This window comes from Cherax quadricarinatus, chromosome 1 (assembly GCF_038502225.1).
Source record: "Cherax quadricarinatus isolate ZL_2023a chromosome 1, ASM3850222v1, whole genome shotgun sequence".
Lineage (NCBI taxonomy): Eukaryota > Metazoa > Arthropoda > Malacostraca > Decapoda > Parastacidae > Cherax > Cherax quadricarinatus.
In genome coordinates this window covers 94701974-94726425 of record NC_091292.1, presented here as the reverse complement: position 1 = coordinate 94726425, position 24452 = coordinate 94701974, and the positions used below count along the sequence as shown (strand labels likewise).

General features: G+C 39.4%; 2 protein-coding genes across 10 annotated transcripts in view; one reads left to right on the top strand and one right to left on the bottom strand.

Annotated features, from left to right (window-relative positions):
- LOC128689855 (uncharacterized) overlaps positions 1-24452 on the top strand; it is a 483205-nt gene that overhangs the window by 212295 nt on the left and 246458 nt on the right. The gene's annotated exons all lie outside the window — the stretch shown is intronic.
- The window catches only part of LOC128686043 (uncharacterized), an 84536-nt gene that overhangs the window by 15899 nt on the left and 44185 nt on the right, over positions 1-24452 (bottom strand). For 4 of the 5 annotated variants that reach the window (XM_070084502.1, XM_070084487.1, XM_070084497.1 and 1 more), the window contains 2 exons: positions 19941-20087; positions 7432-7902 (listed from right to left, as the gene is read on the bottom strand). In XM_070084502.1, the coding sequence (XP_069940603.1) occupies positions 7432-7902; positions 19941-20066 (597 nt within the window). In that variant the 5' untranslated portion in view covers positions 20067-20087. Of the gene's footprint in view, positions 1-7431; positions 7903-19940; positions 20088-22718; positions 22854-24452 lie in introns of all 5 variants that reach the window. The other variant, XM_070084501.1, reaches the window with a different exon arrangement.

Here is a 24452-nt window from a genome sequence, read left to right as displayed (position 1 = left end):
ATTATAAATGGATCTAATTTATATAAACCAAAGGAAATATTCATATTATTGTCAAAACTGCTTTTTATGAAACAAGATTCAATTATATTCCTGTCGACCATGGACTTGCTTGATACTACTTTCTCAACTTTTTGAAAATCAATTGGATGGTTAAAATCTCTTTTTTATTATTATTATCACACTGGCCGATTCCCACCAAGGCAGGGTGGCCCGAAAAAGAAAAACTTTCACCATCATTCACTCCATCACTGTCTTGCCAGAAGGGTGCTTTACACTACAGTTTTTAAACTGCAACATTAACACCCCTCCTTCAGAGTGCAGGCACTGTACTTCCCATCTCCAGGACTCAAGTCCGGCCTGCCGGTTTCCCTGAATCCCTTCATAAATGTTACTTTGCTCACACTCCAACAGCACGTCAAGTATTAAAAACCATTTGTCTCCATTCACTCCTATCAAACACGCTCACGCATGCCTGCTGGAAGTCCAAGCCCCTCGCACACAAAACCTCCTTTACCCCCTCCCTCCAACCCTTCCTAGGCCGACCCCTACCCCGCCTTCCTTCCACTACAGACTGATACACTCTTGAAGTCATTCTGTTTCGCTCCATTCTCTCTACATGTCCGAACCACCTCAACAACCCTTCCTCAGCCCTCTGGACAACAGTTTTGGTAATCCCGCACCTCCTCCTAACTTCCAAACTACGAATTCTCTGCATTATATTCACACCACACATTGCCCTCAGACATGACATCTCCACTGCCTCCAGCCTTCTCCTCGCTGCAACATTCATCACCCACGCTTCACACCCATATAAGAGCGTTGGTAAAACTATACTCTCATACATTCCCCTCTTTGCCTCCAAGGACAAAGTTCTTTGTCTCCACAGACTCCTAAGTGCACCACTCACTCTTTTTCCCTCATCAATTCTATGATTCACCTCATCTTTCATAGACCCATCCGCTGACACGTCCACTCCCAAATATCTGAATACGTTCACCTCCTCCATACTCTCTCCCTCCAATCTGATATTCAATCTTTCATCACCTAATCTTTTTGTTATCCTCATAACCTTACTCTTTCCTGTATTCACCTTTAATTTTCTTCTTTTGCACACCCTACCAAATTCATCCACCAATCTCTGCAGCTTCTCTTCAGAATCTCCCAAGAGCACAGTGTCATCAGCAAAGAGCAGCTGTGACAACTCCCACTTTGTGTGTGATTCTTTATCTTTTAACTCCACGCCTCTTGCCAAGACCCTCGCATTTACTTCTCTTACAACCCCATCTATAAATATATTAAACAACCACGGTGACATCACACATCCTTGTCTAAGGCCTACTTTTACTGGGAAAAAATTTCCCTCTTTCCTACATACTCTAACTTGAGCCTCACTATCCTCGTAAAAACTCTTCACTGCTTTCAGTAACCTACCTCCTACACCATACACTTGCAACATCTGCCACATTGCCCCCCTATCCACCCTGTCATACGCCTTTTCCAAATCCATAAATGCCACAAAGACCTCTTTAGCCTTATCTAAATACTGTTCACTTATATGTTTCACTGTAAACACCTGGTCCACACACCCCCTACCTTTCCTAAAGCCTCCTTGTTCATCTGCTATCCTATTCTCCGTCTTACTCTTAATTCTTTCAATAATAACTCTACCATACACTTTACCAGGTATACTCAGCAGACTTATCCCCCTATAATTTCTGCACTCTCTTTTATCCCCTTTGCCTTTATACAAAGGAACTATGCATGCTCTCTGCCAATCCCTAGGTACCTTACCCTCTTCCATACATTTATTAAATAATTGCACCAACCACTCCAAAACTATATCCCCACCTGCTTTTAACATTTCTATCTTTATCCCATCAATCCCGGCTGCCTTACCCCCTTTCATTTTACCTACTGCCTCACGAACTTCCCCCACACTCACAACTGGCTCTTCCTCACTCCTACAAGATGTTATTCCTCCTTGCCCTATACACGAAATCACAGCTTCCCTATCTTCATCAACATTTAACAATTCCTCAAAATATTCCCTCCATCTTCCCAATACCTCTAACTCTCCATTTAATAACTCTCCTCTCCTATTTTTAACTGACAAATCCATTTGTTCTCTAGGCTTTCTTAACTTGTTAATCTCACTCCAAAACTTTTTCTTATTTTCAACAAAATTTGTTGATAACATCTCACCCACTCTCTCATTTGCTCTCTTTTTACATTGCTTCACCACTCTCTTAACCTCTCTCTTTTTCTCCATATACTCTTCCCTCCTTGCATCACTTCTACTTTGTAAAAACTTCTCATATGCTAACTTTTTCTCCCTTACTACTCTCTTTACATCATCATTCCACCAATCGCTCCTCTTCCCTCCTGCACCCACTTTCCTGTAACCACAAACTTCTGCTGAACACTCTAACACTACATTTTTAAACCTACCCCATACCTCTTCGACCCCATTGCCTATGCTCTCATTAGCCCGTCTATCCTCCAATAGCTGTTTATATCTTACCCTAACTGCCTCCTCTTTTAGTTTATAAACCTTCACCTCTCTCTTCCCTGATGCTTCTATTCTCCTTGTATCCCATCTACCTTTTACTCTCAGTGTAGCTACAACTAGAAAGTGATCTGATATATCTGTGGCCCCTCTATAAACATGTACATCCTGAAGTCTACTCAACAGTCTTTTATCTACCAATACATAATCCAACAAACTACTGTCATTTCGCCCTACATCATATCGTGTATACTTATTTATCCTCTTTTTCTTAAAATATGTATTACCTATAACTAAACCCCTTTCTATACAAAGTTCAATCAAAGGGCTCCCATTATCATTTACACCTGGCACCCCAAACTTACCTACCACACCCTCTCTAAAAGTTTCTCCTACTTTAGCATTCAGGTCCCCTACAACAATTACTCTCTCACTTGGTTCAAAGGCTCCTATACATTCACTTAACATCTCCCAAAATCTCTCTCTCTCCTCTGCATTCCTCTCTTCTCCAGGTGCATACACGCTTATTATGACCCACTTCTCGCATCCAACCTTTACTTTAATCCACATAATTCTTGAATTTACACATTCATATTCTCTTTTCTCCTTCCATAACTGATCATTTAACATTACTGCTACCCCTTCCTTTGCTCTAACTCTCTCAGATACTCCAGATTTAATCCCATTTATTTCCCCCCACTGAAACTCTCCTACCCCCTTCAGCTTTGTTTCGCTTAGAGCCAGGACATCCAACTTCTTTTCATTCATAACATCAGCAATCATCTGTTTCTTGTCATCCACACTACATCCACGCACATTTAAGCATCCCAGTTTTATAAAGTTTTTCTTCTTCTCTTTTTTAGTAAATGTATACAGGAGAAGGGGTTACTAGCCCATTGCTTACATGAATAAATAGAGCATTGGAATCTTGTCCAGTTCTAATGCTATATTTATGTTGTTTTAATCTTAGTTCGAGATTTTTACCAGTTTGACCGTAATAAACTTTATCGCAAATTTTACAAGGAATCTTATAGACACATCCATCAGCATTTTGGGGGGAATTCTTAATCAAAAGTTTTTTTACTGTATCAAGATTTTTGAATACAACTTTAATATTAAAAGTCTTAAGAAAAGAAGGCATATCAACCAAGTTTTCATGGTAAGGGAGAACCAACATATTTTTAGTTGAATAAGGCTGGTTGCCCTTTTTTGGATTATAAAAAGTGTTCCTAGCAACTTTAAAAGATTTATCAATTACATTTCTTGGGTATTTTAAATCATTACCTATTTCATAAATTTTGGATATTTCCTCATCTATGAACTCAGGACTACAAATTCGTAAAGCTCTCAAAAACATTGATGAGAAAACAGACAGTTTGACTCTATCTTGATGCGAGGAATAATAGTGGACATAGGAACAGTTATTTGTAGGTTTTCTGTAAATTTTAAATTTGAATTCATTATTTCCCTTAATAATTAAAACATCTAGAAAAGGCAATGAGTTATTTTCTTCAAACTCAACAGTAAAGTTTATAGAATGGGCTAAGCTATTTAATTTGATAGTGAGGTGCTGGCCGACCCCTTATATTAAGATCCCAAGAAGATGCAGTGTCTGACAGCTTTGTAGATGAGCATCCTTGTGAAGCATCCTTGGATGCTTCACTTTCATAGTTCCTTGATAATGTGAGTAGTCACGAAAGCGCTTGGAATTTTTCTATTCTTTCAGAGTGGTTGTTTTGCATATTTTGAAATCACCTGTTTACTGTGATCTTATTGCATATATATATATATATATATATATATATATATATATATATATATATATATATATATATATATATATATATATATATATATATATATATATATGGGGTGGTAGGAGAAGAAATTATTCAAACAGCTCCGGGGAGAACCTTGATTTTTACCTGAGGTACATTTATTGTCTTCTCTGAGGATGAGGGTCCCCATTCCAGCTATAGAGGTGGTACTTCCCTATATATATATATATATATATATATATATATATATATATATATATATATATATATATATATATATATATATGCATATTATATATGCAAAACAACCACTGTGAAGGAGTAATGAAATTCCAAGCGCTTTCGTGACTACTCACATTGTCAAGGAACTATGGAATTTCATTTCTCTTTCACAGTGGTTGTTTTGCATATTTTAAAATCACCTGTTTACTGTGATCCTATTGCATATATATATATATATATATATATATATATATATATATATATATATATATATATATATATATATATTTATATAATTTTTTTTTTTTTTTTTTTTTTTAACAAGTTGGCCGTCTCCCACCGAGGCAGGGTGACCCAAAAAAGAAAGAAAATCCCCAAAAAGAAAATGCATTCATTATCATTCAACACTTTCACCACACTCACACATAATCAGTGTTTTTGCAGAGGTGCTCAGAATACAACAGTTTAGAAGCATATACGTATAAAGATTCACAACATATCCCTCCAAACTGCCAATATCCCAAACCCCTCCTTTAAAGTGCAGGCATTGTACTTCCCATTTCCAGGACTCAAGTCCGACTATATGAAAATAACCGGTTTCCCTGAATCCCTTCACTAAATATTACCCTGCTCACACTCCAACAGATCGTCAGGTCCCAAGTACCATTCGTCTCCATTCACTCCTATCTAACACGCTCACGCACGCTTGCTGGAAGTCCAAGCCCCTTGCCCACAAAACCTCCTTTACTCCCTCTCTCCAACCCTTTCGAGGACGACCCCTACCTCGCCTTCCTTCCCCTATAGATTTATATGCTTTCCATGTCATTCTACTTTGATCCATTCTCTCTAAATGACCAAACCACCTCAACAACCCCTCTTCTGCCCTCTGACTAATACTTTTATTAACTCCACACCTTCTCCTAATTTCCACACTCCGAATTTTCTGCATAATATTTACACCACACATTGCCCTTAGACAGGACATCTCCACTGCCTCCAACCGTCTCCTCGCTGCTGCATTTACCACCCAAGCTTCACATCCATATAAGAGTGTTGGTACTACTATACTTTCATACATTCCCTTCTTTGCCTCCATAGATAACGTTTTTTGACTCCACATATACCTCAATGCACCACTCACCTTTTTTCCCTCATCAATTCTATGATTAACCTCATCCTTCATAAATCCATCCGCCGACACGTCAACTCCCAAGTATCTGAAAACATTCACTTCTTCCATACTCCTCCTCCCCAATTTGATATCCAATTTTTCGTTATCTAAATCATTTGATACCCTCATCACCTTACTCTTTTCTATGTTCACTTTCAACTTTCTACCTTTACACACATTCCCAAACTCATCCACTAACCTTTGCAATTTTTCTTTAGAATCTCCCATAAGCACAGTATAATCAGCAAAAAGTAACTGTGTTAATTCCCATTTTGAATTTGGTTCCCTATAATTTAACCCCACCCCTCTCCCGAACACCCTAGCATTTACTTCTTTTACAACCCCATCTATAAATATATTAAACAACCATGGTGACATTACACATCCCTGTCTAAGACCTACTTTTACCGGGAAGTAGTCTCCCTCTCTTCTACACACCCTAACCTGAGCCTCACTATCCTCATAAAAACTCTTTACAGCATTTAGTAACTTACCACCTATTCCATATACTTGCAACATCTGCCATATTGCTCCTCTATCCACTCTATCATATGCCTTTTCTAAATCCATAAATGCAATAAAAACTTCCCTACCTTTATCTAAATACTGTTCACATATATGCTTCAATGTAAAAACTTGATCTGCACATCCCCTACCCACTCTGAAACCTCCTTGCTCATCCGCAATCCTACATTCTGTCTTACCTCTAATTCTTTCAATTATAACCCTACCATACACTTTTCCTGGTATACTCAATAAACTTATTCCTCTATAATTTTTACAATCTCTTTTGTCCCCTTTCCCTTTATATAAAGGGACTATACATGCTCTCCGCCAATCCCTAGGTACCTTCCCCTCTTTCATACATTTATTATACAAAAGTACCAACCACTCCAACACTATATCCCCCCTGCTTTTAACATTTCTGTCATGATCCCATCAGTTCCAGCTGCTTTACCCCCTTTCATTCTACGTAATGCCTCACGTACCTCCACCACACTTACATTCTGCTCTTCTTCACTCCTAAAAGATGGTATACCTCCCTAACCAGTGCATGAAATTACCACCTCCCTTTCTCAACATTTAAAAGTTCCTCAAAATATTCTCGCCATCTACCTAATACCTCCCTCTCCCCATGTACTAACTCCACCACTCTATTTTTAACTGACAAATCCATACTTTCCCTAGGCTTTCTTAACTTGTTTAACTCCAAAAATTTTTCTTATTTTCATTAAAATTTCTTAACAGTGCCTCTCCCACTCTATCATCTGCTCTCCTTTTGCACTCTCTCACCACTCTCTTCACCTATCTTTTACTCTCCATATACTCTGCTTTTCTTATAACACTTCTGCTTTGTAAAAACCTCTCATAAGCTAACTTTTTCTCTTTTATCACACCCTTTACTTCATCATTCCACCAATCACTCCTCTTTCCTCCTGCCCCCACCCTCCTATAACCACAAACTTCTGCCCCACATTCTAATACTGCATTTTTAAAACTATTCCAACCCTCTTCAACCCCCCCACTACTCATCTTTGCACTAGCCCACCTTTCTGCCAACAGTCGCTTATATCTTCCCCGAACTTCCTCCTCCCTTAGTTTATACACTACATATATATATATATATATATATATATATATATATATATATATATATATATATATATATATATATATATATATATATATATATATATATATATGTATATATATATATATAATGAAATTAATGGAAAAACTGTTATGTTTCTTGCCTGGTGAAGAGCGTTAGATGTAGTTGGCACATTATCGTCTCCTGTGTGATCATCTTGTGATCGCAGAGAACCTGGTTCATCACTGTCTTCGGAAAATATATTCTTTATATAGTGTTCAAAAATTTGGTCTTCTTCCATATCTGTAATCATATGCTTTCCATTTTCATCATTATTGTTCGTTTGTAAATACTCTTCAAGCTTCTTTATTTCCACTTTATTGTCACAATAGATTTTTGTCAATTTTCTTTTTTTATTCTCTTTTTTCTTATATTCTTTAGCCTTGTTCTTGCGGTACTCACTTGATTTCTTGCGGTTAGCTTCTGCCTGCTCTTCTTTGCTCAGCTTTTTCTTTGGCGGGGGTGAATAATGTTCCTGTGGGTGTTGAGGTACGCTGCTTGATGCTGCTGCTCCATTCCTGCTTGATGCCATACTTACATTCTTTATACCACACACATCTTCTCGTAACTCGATCTGCGGAATATAGTTTGTTTGTTACTCAGTTTTTTTATTAAACTTCGGTTTTAGGGGAATTAAAACGCACTGCATTATAACTTCAAAATACACACACACACACACACACACACACACACACACACACACACACACACACACACACACACACACACACACACACACACTCACACTCACTCACACTCACACTCACACTCACACACACTCACACACACTCACACACACACACTCACACTCACACTCACACTCACACTCACACTCACACACACACTCACACTCACACTCACTCACACTCACACTCACACTCACACACACTCACACACACACACTCACACTCACACTCACACTCACACTCACACTCACACACACACACACACACACACACACACACACACACACACACACACACACACACACAGGTAGACGTCAGATAGACGACAGCGAGCCATGGTACGTGGCGTGGTGTCAGAGTGGGCGCCTGTAACGAGCGGGGTGCCACAGGGATCACTCCTAGGTCCGATGCTGTTTCTGGTATTTGTGAACGACATGACGGAAGGAATAGAATCCGAAGTGTCCCTGTTTGCAGATGATGTTAAGTTCATGACAATTAAATCGGACCAGGACCAGGCAGAACTAAAGAGGGATCTAGACAGACTGCAGGCCTGGTTCAGAAACTGGCTCCTGGAGTTCAACCCCACCAAGTGGAAAGTCATAAAGATTGGGGAAGGGCAAAGAAGACCACGGACGGAGTACAGTCTAGGGGGTCACAGCCTACAAACCTCACTCAAGGAAAAGGATCTTAGTGTGTGTATAATACCGGGCACATCTCCTGAGGCGCACATCAACCAAATAACTGCTGCAGCGTACGGGCGCCTGGCAAACCTAAGAACAGCATTCCGACATCTAAATAAGGACTCATTCAGGACCCTGTACACTGTGTACGTCAGGCCCATATTGGAATATGCAGCGCCAGTTTGGAACCCTCACCTAGCCAAGCATGTAAGGAAACTAGAGAAAGTGCAAAAGTTTGCAACAAGACTAGTCCCGGAGATAAGGGGTATGAACTACGATGAGAGGTTAAGGGAAAGCCCCCTGACGACACTGGAAGACAGGAGAGATAGGGGGGATATGATAACGACATACAAAATACTGAGAGGTATTGACAAGGTGGACGGAGACAGGATCTTCCAGAGATGGGACACAGCAACAAGTGGTCATAGTTGGAAGCTGAAGACTCAAATGAACAACAGGGATGTTAGGAAGTATTTCTTCAGTCACAGAGTTGTCAGGAAGTGGAATAGCCTGGGTAGTGATGTAGTGGAGGCAGGATCCATACATAGCTTTAAGAAGAAGTATGGTAAAGCTCACGGAGCGGGAAGAGTGACTGAGTAGCGGGCGGTTGAAGAGGCGGGGCCAGGAGCTGTGAATCGATCCCCGCAACCACAACTAGGTGAGTACGCACACACACACACACACACACACACACACACACACACACACACACACACACACACACACACACACACAGCTATAATACATCTACATCAGGAGGAAAACAACAGTCAAGGACCAGGTAATCAGTGAGAACAGAAGGGCATTCAGCAAACCAAGATGATAGACAACAACAAGCGCTGGACACACGTCACACCGAAGAAGAGGTAAGGAAACTGTTGTGCGAATAAGGTACCTTGAAGACAGTGGACCCAGACAACATCTATGGGTCCTGAGAGTGGAAGCAGAGGCGCTGTGTGTGCCACTAACAATCTTCAACAAATTTGTTGAAACAGGGCAACTGCCAGAGGTGTGGAAGACAACAAATGTAGTCCCAGTTTTTAAGAAGGGAGACAAACATACAGCATTAAGACAAGTGTCGCTGATGTGTATAGTATGTAAAGTTATGGAGAAGATTATCAGAAGAGTTGTGGAACATCTAGAAAGGAACGAGCTCATACACGACAACCAGCACGGTTTCAGAAATGGGAAATCCTGTGTCACAAACCTGGAGTTCTATAACAAGGTAACAGATATAAGACAAGAGAGAGAGGGTGGGTAAACTGCATTTTCTTGGATTGTAAGAAGGTTTCCGACAGTTCCGCACAAGAGATTGGTACAAAAGTTTAAGGAACATGCAGGTATAGCAGGAAAAGCACTGAAGTGGATCAGGGAATACGTGACAGGAAAGAAACAACGAGTGATGGTACGTGATGAGGTGTCAGACTTGGCTCATGTGTAGAGCGGGGTACCACAAGGGTCAGTCCTGGGGCCGGTGCCGTTTCTGGTATATGTGATTGACATGAAGGAAGGGATAGATTCTGATTTGTCCCTATTTGCAGACGACATGAAACTAATGTGAAGAATTCAAGCGTACGAGGAGCAGGTAAGACTACAAAGGCGTCTGTAGAGGTTGCAGTCCTGGATCAACATGTGGTTTCAAGAGTTTAACCCCCACCAAGTGCGAAGTCATGAAGCTTGAGGAAGGACCAAGAAGACCGGAGATGGAGTACATACTCGGGGATCAAAGACTGCAAGCCTCACTCAAGAAAAAGGGTATTGGGGTGAACATCACACCGAATACATCCAATGAGGTGAAATTACTGACCTAGAAAATGTACAGAGAACCTTCACGGGAAACGTAACTGCGATAAAACACCTCATTTACTGGGAACGCTTCAAGTTTCTCAACCTGTACTCCCTAGAATGCAGGCGGGATAGATATATGATTATATACACTTCTAAAATCCTAAAGGGATTAGTACCAAACTTGCGCACGAAAATCACTCCTTATGAAAGCAAGACTCGGCAGAGGATGCAACATCCCCTAATGAAAAGCAGGGACACCACTAGCACGTTAAGAGACAACACAATAAGACTGTTCAACTGCCACCCAGCATACATAAGGGGGGTTACAAAGAGACCCCTGGCTCTCCTCAAGAAGGCGCTGGACAGGCACCTAAAGTCAGTATCTGACCAGCCGGGGTGTGGTTCGTATGTCGGGTTCCGTGTGGTCAACATTAACAACCTGATTGATCAGGCCCTCATCCACCATGAGGCCTGGTCACAGATCGGGCCGCGGGGGCGTTGATCCCCGAAACCCTCTCCAGGTATTTCAGGCCAATATTGGAGTATGCAACACCAGTTAGGAATCCATACTTGATCAAGCATATAAAGAAACTGGGGACAGTGCAGAGGTATGCAACGAGACTTGTTCCAAAGATAAAGGGAATGAGCTATGAGAATAACCTAAAGGAGCTAAAATTGATGACGAGTGGACCTAAAAACCAGGGGTGATATTATAACGACCTAGAAAATACAGAGAGGAAATAATAGGGTGGAGAGGGACAGAATGTTTGAGAAACAGGAGCACAAGGGTGCAACTGAAAGTTAAAACACGAATGAATCACAGGGATGTTAGGAAATATTTCTTTAGCCGCTGAGCGATCATGACGATTTCTTCTTCATAGATCCTCCTAAATAGGGAAGACTGAAAGGTCTCAAGACACAAACGTGATCCCTGATGATAAATAAAATATAATTTAGAGAATAGCAAGGGAAGACTGAGAATATTTGATCTCCGTAGTCTAGCTTATAAAAGATTAACGCTGAATGTAGGAAGAGAAGGGGTTTTCCCCCCAAAAATAACTAAATGAAAGGTTTAAATAGGTCCAGCCTACTGGGACACGTAGTTTTAAAGGAAATTACGTTGTTTCCCTGACTTTCGACGACCAAAGAGAAAGCTGTGGAATTTTTTTTTAATTTTCCTGTAATTTGTGTGAAAGAATTGATCGGGATAATTAGTGTTTATATAACGTAGTGTAGATGTGTGGTATTGTTGAGACTTTTAGAAGATGACGAGCACAAGGGAGCCATCTTCATCTATAATTTCCTTATTTTTGATAATTAAGTAAATTGTAATTGTTATAATATTAGAAAAAATAATATAGGGGTAAGGAAAGTGTATTACACTCCTGGAAACGTCACTGAATTATATAAATGTTTAGTGACGGGGGGCGGGAGGGCGGGGTAGCTTCTATGATGGCGTAGTAAGAGGAGCGGACCGGGAATTTGTGTACATTTAATCCAATGTAATCAGAGCAGATAAAAATATTATCGGCCGAGTTTTATAACGTCAGAATAAACGAAGAGATAGTGCATTTGGAAGTGTCCAGATATGTAGTACAACTGTCAGCATAATGATATAATGGAAATCAGGAGGCGGTAGCTGAATGTGACGCCATATTTGCCTGTCACATATATCATCCAATTTAATGTACCGCTCCCAGTGTGTATTTAACTCCATACAACAGATAACGCAGCTAATTATTTGCCAGTATGAGTTGCTTATCTGTAGAGAGGCGTTAGGATATATCACCTATGGAATAAATGGATAAGTGCAGTTTATGGTTATAATTAGTGTATTAATTTGGTACACGTCAGTGGTGACGTGTACTTAGCTCTGTGAAGACCTCTTTGCGCGCTCTCTACGAATTGAAGCAAGATGCCCTCCATCGAGCAACTTTACCAACAGCTTAAGGAAGAATTGAGGATGGCGAAGATGGAGATTCGGCGACTGACCGAGGAAAACAAGAAGATTCGTAGTAGTCCTCCTGTTTTGAGTCCTCAGGTCAAGAAAGAAAACTGGTCAGTGGCTGGACAGCAGGGAACGAAGTTGACGATCAAGAAGACGAATGGAAAGGTAGAAACGATGAAGAAGAAAGAGACTGCCGTGGAAACTGTTGTGGAAACCTCTAATACATTCTCAGTGCTACCCGACGTATGTGAGTCGACTACTGGGAACGTCACGACGATCGACACCAAGGAAGGTAAGAATATTGTTGTTGTTGGGGATAGCCAAGTTAGGTATATGGATAGGGTGCTCTGCTTGAAGGACAGGAGTAGGAGACAGAGAGTTTGCTTTCCTGGGGCTGGGATGGAGGATATTGTTAGCCGTCTGGATGACATCATGAGAGGTAATGGGAGCAATCCTATTATCTGTCTCAGTGCTGGTGGCAACGATGTTGGCAGACGTAGGAGTGAAGACCTGATAGCAGGTATAGGTCAGCAATAGAAATAATTAGGAGGAAGGGTGGGAACCATGTCATATGTGGTATTTTGCCAAGGAGAGGAGTTGGAAATGAATGGTTGTCCAGGGCAATTGGTGTCAATTGCTGGCTGGACAAATACTGTAAGGAAAATGCTGTAACATTCATTGACAACTGGGACCTCTTCTATAGCAGAAATGACATGTATGCCAGGGATGGGGTTCACTTATCTAGGTCTGGGGTGGAAGCACTGGCAACTGCAGTGGAGGGAGCTGTTAGGTCTTTAAACTAGGAATAGTTAGTGGTATGGGTTTTGGCGGGAAAACAGTCAAGTCGCAGTGTAGTAATATGAGTACTAGGAGAACTAGTAATAGGCAAAATGAGGTAGATATTGGAAAGCCAGTGGCACAAATTGACAAGGACAGTAATAGGTTCAGTGGAATAACAGAAAGGAGCAGGAAGGGTAAAGAGAGAGGAGGGTCTTTAAATATATATTACACAAATAGTCGCAGTGCTAGGAATAAGATGGACGAGTTGAGACTAGTTGCTAGTGCAGGTAACATTGATGTATTTGCCTTAACTGAAACGTGGTTTAATTCAAAAAGTCGGGACATGCCTGCAGAATGTCACATTCAGGGTTTTAAAGTGTTCCAAGTAGATAGAAGTGTCGGGAAGGGGGGTGGGGTGGCATTGTATGTCCGAGATCGCTTGAACTGTTGCATAAAAACGGGTATTAATTCTGAAGTAACACATACAGAGTCTGTTTGGATAGAATTTTCAGAGGGGCATGAAAAATTAATTTTAGGTGTGATATACCGTCCCCCAAACTTAGATAGGGACCAAGGAAAACTACTATGGGAGGAAATTGTTAGGGCCACAAGGCACGATAATGTAGTAATTCTAGGAGACTTTAACTTTAGTCATATTGATTGGAATTTCTTGACTGGGAATTTAGAATCATACGACTTCTTAGAAGTAGTTCAGGATTGTTTTTTGAAGCAGTTTGTGACAGAACCTACAAGGGGAAATAACCTGCTTGACTTAGTTATGGCAAACAATGAATCCCTTGTTAATAATTTAGAAATTTCAGAGGAACTGGGTGCTAGCGACCACAAATCAATTACATTTAGCATTGAATGGAAGTATGATAGTAGAGATAACTCAGTAACAGTCCCAGATTTTCGCTTACCAGATTACGATGGGCTTAGAGAACACTTATCATCTGTTGACTGGGGTAATGAAGAGAGCTATCAATATGGCAGTTTTCTGAACACTATACATGATGCTCAAAAAACGTTTATTCCGTATAAAGAAATTAGATCAAATAGAAATTACCCAAAATGGATGAATAATAGGCTCAAATATCTACTAGGGCATAAGAAAGGAATTTATAGGCGTATCAAAAGAGGTGAGTGTCATCTTATGAATCAGTATACTGACATTAAGAGGGACATTAAAAAGAGGATAAGAAAAACTAAAAGGGACTATGAAATTAAAGTTGCTCGGGATTCTAAAACTAACCCAAAAAGTTTTTTCCAGGTATGTAGAACAAAAGTCAGAGATAAGATAGGTCCCCTTAAAAATAACTATGGGCATCTTACTGACAAAGAGAATGAAATGTGCTCGATTTTAAATAATTATTTTCTCTCGGTTTTTACGCAGGAAGACACTAATAACATTCCAGTAATTAATTTCTGTAGTGGGCCAGAAGAAGATAAATTATGTAACATCACAGTCACTAGTGAAATGGTTGTGAAGCAGATAGACCAACTGAAGCAAAATAAGTCACCGGGTCCTGATGAGGTTTTTTCAAGGGTTCTTAAGGAATGCAAAATGGAAGTCTGTGAACCATTAACTAATATTTTTAATTTATCTCTTCAAACAGGTGTAGTGTCTGATATGTGGAAGATGGCTAATGCAATTCCTATTTTTAAAACAGGGGACAAGTCGTTACCGTCAAATTACCGCCCAATAAGCCTGACCTCAATTGTAGGCAAATTACTAGAGTCAATTATAGCTGAGATTATAAGAAGCCATCTCGATAAGCATAGCTTGATTAATGATACTCAGCATGGATTCACAAGAGGCCGGTCTTGTCTAACTAATTTATTAACTTTCTTCAGTAAAGCTTTTGAGGCTGTTGACCACGATAAAGAATTTGATATTATTTACTTAGATTTTAGTAAGGCTTTTGATAGAGTTCCGCACCAAAGACTGTTAAAGAAAGTGGCAGCTCATGGCATTGGGGGGAAAGTGCTCTCGTGGGTCGAGTCATGGCTCACAGACAGGAAGCAGAGTGTGTCCATAAATGGGGTTAAATCCGAGTGGGGATCTGTAACAAGTGGCGTTCCACAGGGATCAGTCTTGGGCCCGTTGTTGTTTATAATATATATCAATGATCTTGATGAGGGTGTTACTAGTGATATGAGCAAATTCGCCGATGACACAAAGATAGGTAGGATAATTGATTCAAACGTAGATGTTAGGGAACTTCAGGAGGATTTAGACAAACTCTACTCTTGGTCAGAAAAGTGGCAGATGCAGTTCAATGTAGATAAATGCAAGGTTCTGAAGCTCGGGAGTGTCCATAACCCTAGCACTTATAAGTTAAATAATGTAGAACTTAGCCATACAGATTGCGAAAAGGACTTGGGGGTTATGGTGAGCAGCAACCTTAAACCAAGACAGCAATGCCTAAGCGTACGTAATAAGGCAAATAGATTACTGGGATTTATATCAAGAAGTGTAAGCAACAGAAGTCCAGAGGTTATACTGCAGCTTTATACATCATTAGTAAGGCCTCACCTAGATTATGCAGCTCAATTCTGGTCTCCATATTACAGAATGGACATAAATTCGTTAGAAAACATTCAGCGTAGGATGACTAAATTAATACATAGCATTAGAAATCTTCCTTATGAAGAAAGATTGAAGACTCTTAAGTTACATTCACTTGTTAGACGAAGAATGAGGGGAGACCTGATTGAAGTGTATAAGTGGAAGATAGGTATTAATAAAGGGGATATTAACAAGGTCTTGAGGATATCTCTAAAGGAGAGAACCCGCAGTAATGGATTTAAATTAGATAAGTTTAGATTTAGAAAGGACATAGGAAAGTATTGGTTTGGAAATAGGGTAGTTGATGAGTGGAACAGTCTACCTAGTTGGGTTATTGAGGCTAGGACTTTGGGTAGTTTCAAATTTAGGTTGGATAAGTACATGAGTGGGAGGGGTTGGATTTGAGTGGGACTTGCACATCAGAGCTTATTTCTTGGGTAGCATTGAAAATTGGGTTGGTCAAATGTTTGTTAGTGGGATGAATTGTAAAGGACCTGCCTAGTATGGGCCAACAGGCCTGCTGCAGTGTTCCTCCTTTCTTATGTTCTTAATAATTTGTAAATATTATACTAACAAATTACTTAAGGTTGACAGGCTCACATAACTTTTTCTTAATCATACGGTCTGCTAAATAAGTTTACTGGCTTAAAATTTCATAATAAATATTCAGGAACTATAAGTTCATAATGTAAGATCCCGATGTGTAAACCATACCCCCGGCCGGGATTGAACCCGCGGTCATAGAGTCTCAAAACTCCAGCCCGTCGCGCTAGCCACTAGACCAGCTAGCCACAATAAGATTCATCCAACTAGGTATATTTCTACACCATAGGAAAGTTAGCACAGGCACCTCTGTGACCACAAATGCAAGTTTTTACAGACGAATCTCCAGCTAGCGTGGCCGTGACGAACTCTAGCTCAAGTCCCTTCGTCACGGCCACGCTAGCTGGAGATTCGTCTGTAAAAACTTGCATTTGTGGTCACAGAGGTGCCTGTGCTAACTTTCCTATGGTGTAGAAATATACCTAGTTGGATGAATCTTATTGTGGCTAGCTGGTCTAGTGGCTAGCGCGACGGGCTGGAGTTTTGAGACTCTATGACCGCGGGTTCAATCCCGGCCGGGGGTATGGTTTATTTGCAATCGTGTCATTACGATTTCTTAAGTCATCCCGATGTGTGTTGAGGAGGTGAGACGGTGGCCATTGAAGGAGGTACATTGTTGTTACCCAGTGTCACACAAGTCCCACATGTCTCCGAGGTACACCTATATCAGTAGGTATAATCTATTTTAGATGTGCCAGAGTTCTTCCCCAGTTATGTTGGTGGAATGTTAATTCAGGACTGCTTGTGAAATTCACCCACATAACACTATGTAACAAAATTTCACCTTTGTCGTGTTCTTGGGAAATAAGCGTCATTTCTCAATTCTTTATAACTAAACAGAATTGCAAAAAAACAATTTTGATCCCAGAACTTTGCTTCTGTGGTCAGGATACTTCTGGAACCCTTTCAAGAAAGACTGATGTAAAACTATTATGTTCTAGAGTTTTGCTTGACAAATATAAAAACAGGGGCTCACATACCAGCATTCAGTTCAGCTTTGGCTACCTGAGAAGACACATCAGAGGAAGTGAAATGGCATCAAGAGGCTGCAGTCATTCTCCAGATTCATTCTCCTACATATGTGGTCAATTCATTAAGACAAGTGCCAAGAAGTTGTCTGTAACAGCATCTAAAAAATTGTGTGAAGCTTACAAAGCATATTTTGGCATGACACTTGGGGACCAATACAAGACCTGGGCACCTCATATTGCTTGTGAGCATTGTAAGACATTCTGGAAGTAAAGTAAAAGGACACAAGTGCAACTAATGTGACATTTATTGTGGCAACGTTTCGCTCTCCAGGAGCTTTATCAAGCCATTACAAACAATGTCACATTAGTTGCACTTGTGTCCTTTTACTTTACATATTGTCGGTAATTCTACCAACTTTATTACATTCTGGAAGGTAAGAAAGTCATTAGTTATATGAAGGGTAAAATCATGAATAGGAATATTTTTTAAATAAAATGTATGTAACAGAAACTAATTCTTTTGTTCTTTTACTGGATGGTATAGAGGAGAAAAAAGAGCCATGAAGTTTGGTGTTCCTAGAATATGGTGTGAACCCACTGATCACTCAACCAACTGCTACTTCTTCCTGGTGGATCCTTCCAAACTCCGAACTGGGAAAAATGCACCTGCTATTTCTTATCCAGACCTTCCTTCTTCTATTACACCAGTACCACACAGTGCTGATCTTCCTGTACCTCCACCTCCAGAAAGAAGTCAACCGTTAGAAGAAGAAAGCAGTAAATCAGAAAATGAAGAGCACAGTGAACAAGACTATGATCTCACAGGTGCAGCTGTTGGGAGTAATCCTTTCTACCCAAACCAAACAGACCTCGAGACCTTATTAGAGATCTTGGTGTGACAAAGTTAAATGCTGAGCTTTTGGTTTCAAGGCTCAAGAAATGGGACTTGGTGGATGAATGTGTGCAAGTGACAAGCCAAAGAAAACGTCACTAACATTTCTCAAGCTTCTTCACTAATGAAGATAGGTTGTGCTACTGTAATGATGTATCAGGCCTGTTTTATGCAATTGGAATTGCATGTAATAGAGATGAATGGAGATTCTTCATTGACAGCTCCTCCAGAAGCCTAAAAACTGCACTTCTGCACAATGGGAACAAGTATCCATCACTTCCCATGGCTCATTCAGTGCATCTTAAGGAGGACTACAACAGTGTCAAACTTTTACTGAAAGCTTTGAACTATGATAAGTGTGGCTGGGAAGTTACTGGAGACTTCAAAATGATGGCATTTTTGATGGGACTTCAAGGAGGTTTTACCAAGTTTCCCTGTTATCTCTGTCATTGGGATAGAGACAGAGCAGCACAATACCAGAGGAAGCAGTGGGACTGAGTTCTCAGTAGGAAGACATAATATCAAATTCCTCAAAAGGTTCTTTTCCCACCATTACACATCAAACTAGGGCTAATGAAACAGTTTGTTATAGCTATTCAAGTATCTTCAAGACTTCTTTCCCAAGCTATCAGAGGCAGAGGTGAAGGTTGGCATCTTCACTGAACCACAAGTCAGGAAAATCATGGAGTGCTTAGAATTTCCAAAGAAGCTCACAGAGAAGGAAAAGAAAGCCTGGGAGAGTTTTATTGCTGTAGCACAGGGCTTTCTGGGCAACAACAAGGCTGACAATTATGTGGAACTTGTTGAGACCTTGGTAAAAGAGTAAGGTCAGATGGGCTGTAGGATGTCCCCTGAGGTCCATATCCTTCATGCTCATCTTGACAATTTCAAAGAGAATATGGGAGCATACTCAGAGGAGCAAGGGGAGCGCTTCCATAAAAATATAATGGACTTTGAACACAGATATCAGGGATCTTATAATGAAAACATAATGGAAGACTACATTTGGGGGCTTAAACGGGAAAGTGATTTGTTGCATGTTCGCAGATCTCGAAAAACTGCTCATTTTTAACTTTGTAAATATGTTTCAGAAAGATCAAAATAAAATTTGTGTAAATTTTATTTTACTTATGTAAATTTTATTTGTTTTATTATATGTTTTTGTTTTACATCAAAACTAGCAAAAAAATATTGAAATTCAGCCAATTTTTCTCAAAAATTCATCCTGTAAGCCACAAAAGCAAATTTTAAAAGTAATACTGGGCATTTTCTACTATTTTGAAATAAAAGGAGTTGGAAAATAACACTTACTTGCCAGGAACAAAAATTGTTTTACATAGTGAATTATTTAAAATGTACCTTTTCCAGTTAAGGTGTTTAATGTTAAAATCTGCATTGTCAAAAACGTATTAAAAAGAATGAGTCTGTCTAATTCAGGTTTCCAAGGTTATACAGCAGATGCCTCAGTGCATTATAACTTGAACAAAATTCAAAAATTGACACTGTATTGATAATGATTTTAGAATCAACTTTACAAAATAAGTTCACCGAACTACTCGAGGTCTTACTGTTTATTAAATGGCTCAGTAAATATTTGGTAATAACGAGCATCAAGGAAAAGTATTACCTTTTGTGAGGCAGTGCCATATTGAAAAATATTACCTCTTGTGAGACAGTCACATTGAAAAGTATTACCTCTTGTGAGACAGTGTTGATGAGTAAACTGGATGTAGCTGTTTTCTGCCTTCTTTCTCCATGAAATTCTTGTGTGTATGAATCCTCATCGCTTGACCCCATTGCATTTTGATAGTTTGGATCCATCTTAATAAAGGATGCTTAGTTCTGCAGAGGAAAGATAAGTTGAAAGATAAGTTGTAAACTCTGGAATAGTTACATTCCAGAGTTTGTTTGCCCCTTTTTAATGAAAGGCACAATTTACTGAGTAATGCACATAATTAAAGGAAGATATGTACAAAATATATAAATTTTAATAAATATAATAAACATAATTTGCACAGACGTTCAATAATGGTGCTGGAATATGCTTGGAACTTGTTTCTGGTCTGGGTTCCATCTGTGGGATCGATATCTTCATTCAGATTCATACACTCTCATGGTTGATACGCGTCAGGGGAAATCAGGAATAAGACTTCATTTTTCAGGGTTAGGGAATTTTCAGGGAATTTGCAAATTTTGAAATTTGCCAGGGAAAACCGACTAATCAGTGCCACTTTTACCGTATGAAAAAGATAACCAAATTTTGTATAATTGGTAATTTGTCTACCTAAGATACTAAAGATTTTTCTTGTCAGAATCCCTTGTTCTTGTACATCCCCCTGGGGCATCAGGTTGACTTAGTGCAGTGTCTTAGTAGACTTGTGTTATTTTTCTACAACAATACTTCTTTTTATTCAGCAGGTTGTTAATGGATATGCTAGATTAGAAGCCTAAATTGTAGATTTGGTGGAGGTGACCTTAATTATGAGTAGACGCACCTTTAATATAGAATGGCTGAAGGATCTTGAATTTTAATATTGACTAGGTAAACATTGATCTAACATGAAAGCAAGATGTTTTCTGTATGGCAAGATTTGAAATTTTGGCAACATGAAAAAATGGTCTTGAAGTCCCATGCTAAGGAAGTTCATCATGAGGTGGTAGTGCTGACTATGAAAATTTACTAGGAACGGCAGTCCATCCAAAGTTCCTCAAGTTTCAACTATGAGTAAAAGAAGTAATAGTTCTGACGAAGGAGTTCTAACAGTTCCTGTTCCACCTCGAGCAAAGAATCAGCTTGTTCTCGCCAGCGCCTCAGCGTCCACCTCCACCTCCCATACACATTCTGACGTGAGATCTTTTGTTGGTAAAGATGAAGTTTTTGAGGCAGAAATTATCTGTTCTCTAAGCACTGTTATGAATCATTATTCTAGCTTCCCTTGAAAATCAAATGACAAGTTATTTCAGAGGATGTTCCCTGACTCAAAAATAGCTTGGCAGTTTTCACGTGGGAGAACTAAATGTTCATACAGTGTCAAATATGGCCTGAAACAGAACTACAGTTCTGGATCCATACTTTGATTTGTTCGTAATCTCCTTTGATGAGTCCTTGACTTCAGGGCACCAGAAATAGCAAATGCATCAACTCCAAAGCTTTTGTCAGAAAAATCAAGTAATCTCTCGCTACCTGAAGTCAGAGTTCTTTTATTCTCTTGCTGTTGACCTTTTGGATAAGTTCCTTGACGGGCTTTCCTCACTAACTGTACCTGATATGCTTCAACTACTTTGAAAATATGTGAGCACCGTACTTAGGAGCACAGATAAGATGGCAAGCCTACTAAATATTGGGACCTTCGATCTCTATGTTGTCCATCCGCAAGACTGGAGTTAGGGCTACTGGCTAGCATGTAGATGTCATCCTTTAGGGTCCTGTATTATATCTTCCATGAGTAACCGACAAGAAAAGAGGATCTTCATACCATACAGGTGTGCACCCAGTTCCTTCAAGATTTTACTAGAAAAGGTGGCTGGAAGATGGCCCTGTAGTAAAAAAAGGCAATGGAATTGTGGCCAGACATACAGAAATATGTTTCTGTGTCTTAAGGGACCCAAAAATAAAGTGCCTAAAATCTAGAATTTCAGTCTTGCATAAAAGTGTACAAGAAATAACTGCTTATCGCTGAGTTGTAGTTTTTACAACACTGTGGCCCAACTCTTAAAAGGATACTTGCAAACTTTCCAAACTGAGAACCCTATGACAGTTTTTATGGCAGGAGACACTAAGGACATCGAGACCAGATGATAAAGTTCACCAAAAAGATCTTAGATAAAGCATACATTACAATGAAGCATGTCAATAGACATTAATAACAAGGAAAACTGGCTGAATGCAAAATCATTTGTTCTAGGTTTTGAGGTAAAAGCCATAGTTGACAAATTGGAAAAGAACAAGACAGTATCCCCATTATAATTTTGCTATGACAGCAAAGCTGTTGCAGAGATCATCCCTTAAGAATGCCCTATCAAAATATATTGGTGCCTTTGATCCTGTTATTATTATTATAATCAAGGGGAAGCGCTAAACCCGTAGGATTATACAGCTCCTGGGGGGGATGTGGAAGGCATTCAAGCTTAATTCGGGGAACTGGAGCACAGATCCAATTCCCTAAATCAATCCTTTGATCCTAGAAAGCTGGCACAAATTCAAGTGACGGTATTAAATTATTTTAACAAACTTCTGGAGACGCTTTTTCAAAAATGTTGAGAACAGAGGAATGTAATGATGCCCAGCTACAGTGCAGTGAATTTGAGACACATCCAGAAGTACCACAACAATGAGTTCAAGACTTTCCTACCCTTGACTGGGTAGGAAGAATATATTGGATTTTGGAAGGCACTGAAATGAATTTTGACTCTCTTCCATTATGGTCAGTCAGATGTTGATATGGGGTTTCAGTGAATGACGATATACTTCACCTTCAGTGTGAAGCAAGAAAGAAAGTAGACAGATGCACAACGATGTGAAGAAGAAGGACTGTGAGGTACATCACATCCCAGTCAACAAAGACGTCACAGTCCTGAAGAGGCTCAAGAACGAGGTGTTCACTGTATCTGGAAGATCAGAACAAAAAGTAAAAACTGGTATGGGGGAGGAGAGGATGAATAAATTAAAAAAAAGGCAGAACAGTGCAGAAATGCAGAGAAAAAATAAATTAGCCCAGCTGCTAAAAAAGGTGATAAACTCGGTAAAGAAGCAAAGAACAAGCACAGATGGATATTTAACGAGGCAAATGCTCTGAAGACTAAAACCAAACAAAGAAGAAAACTTGTAGAGGTGGCCAGAAAAATACCAATTGCAGACAAGAAAAAAGAAACTGATCAGATCATTCATTACTTTTGAGCATTAGTAACATTCACATTATTCTAACGAGACTGTTTTTCTGTTGATTTTTTATTATGCTACAAGATGAGATAATTACATTATGCTACAAGTTCTGTAAATGAGATAATTACATTTCTTCACTAATCTCATGTATCGGTTGTAGCTGATGATGCAGTATGTCTATTCAAATAATATTTTTAGAATATTTTTTAATAATTCCAAAAAGTATTGAGACATTGCTGTTACAAAACATAAATATAATCACACAGTTGACATTTGTGAAATACTAATGTCAATTGTAATGTCCATTTTAATTTGAGTTTTCGAATTTTGTAAACATGTTTGAATATCGAGCAGCCTCGTGTGTTATGTGTAATACGTCAAGATGTGTTGTGGGAGGAATGGGGAGTTTGGAGGCTGCGAAGTGGTAAAATATTGTCAGGAAAAAGTGTAGTTTTGTCATGAAAATTTCAGGGAATTTTGAAATTGGTCTTGTGTGTCAACCATGGCTTTTAAATAAAAAAAATTACAAAATTCCACAGTGTACGATGGTGTCAGAAAGATTTTATTATCGAATGCAAGAAACTCTTCGCATGTGATGGAATATAACAGCAAAATATTAATAGATTTGTTCCGTCAGTTTACCTCTCATACAGTGTAGGAATAACACAATCACCTGTGTGTTTACACACAAAATAAAAGCTTGGAAAAGGTAAACTCAACTATTTTCTCTCTTAAATTATAAAAAGCTACATTTTCCTTTATGGAAAGGTAAGGTTTATCTAGATGGTGAAGGGTTCTTGATCCAAGGAGCTGTAACTATCCCTCCCTTCCTTTGATTTAACCTGATACCTCTCATTTCCCAGGCGCAGTATGCCCCCTACGGTTTTAGCGTTTTCAGTTAATATAATAACTGACTGATAGCCAGCCATCACATTTCACAAACTCTTAAGTAAGTTTGAGTAAGATTGTTATGCCAACTCTCCTCATTAACGCAAACCTGACTCAAGTTACATATGTGGAATGTTTTCATTTGCTGTCCATTACACGCGAATCTCAACACTGAGTAAAACTTAACACTCAAAAACAGTGTAGCACAGATAAGTGTCCGTGGAACACTGTTCTCAATATCACTTCCTCTAACCCACCCTCCTGTACACAAGATAACTATTACATTCTTAAGGCAAATGTGTGTAAATTCACTCAAATAACAGTTACTTATGGCCTCAGAAGGTTGATAAATTAACCCTCTATAGATATGGTGAGATTTAAACACATTTCGGAGATGTTTACAGGAATCGTTTTCAACAGATTGCTTATTCAAGCTA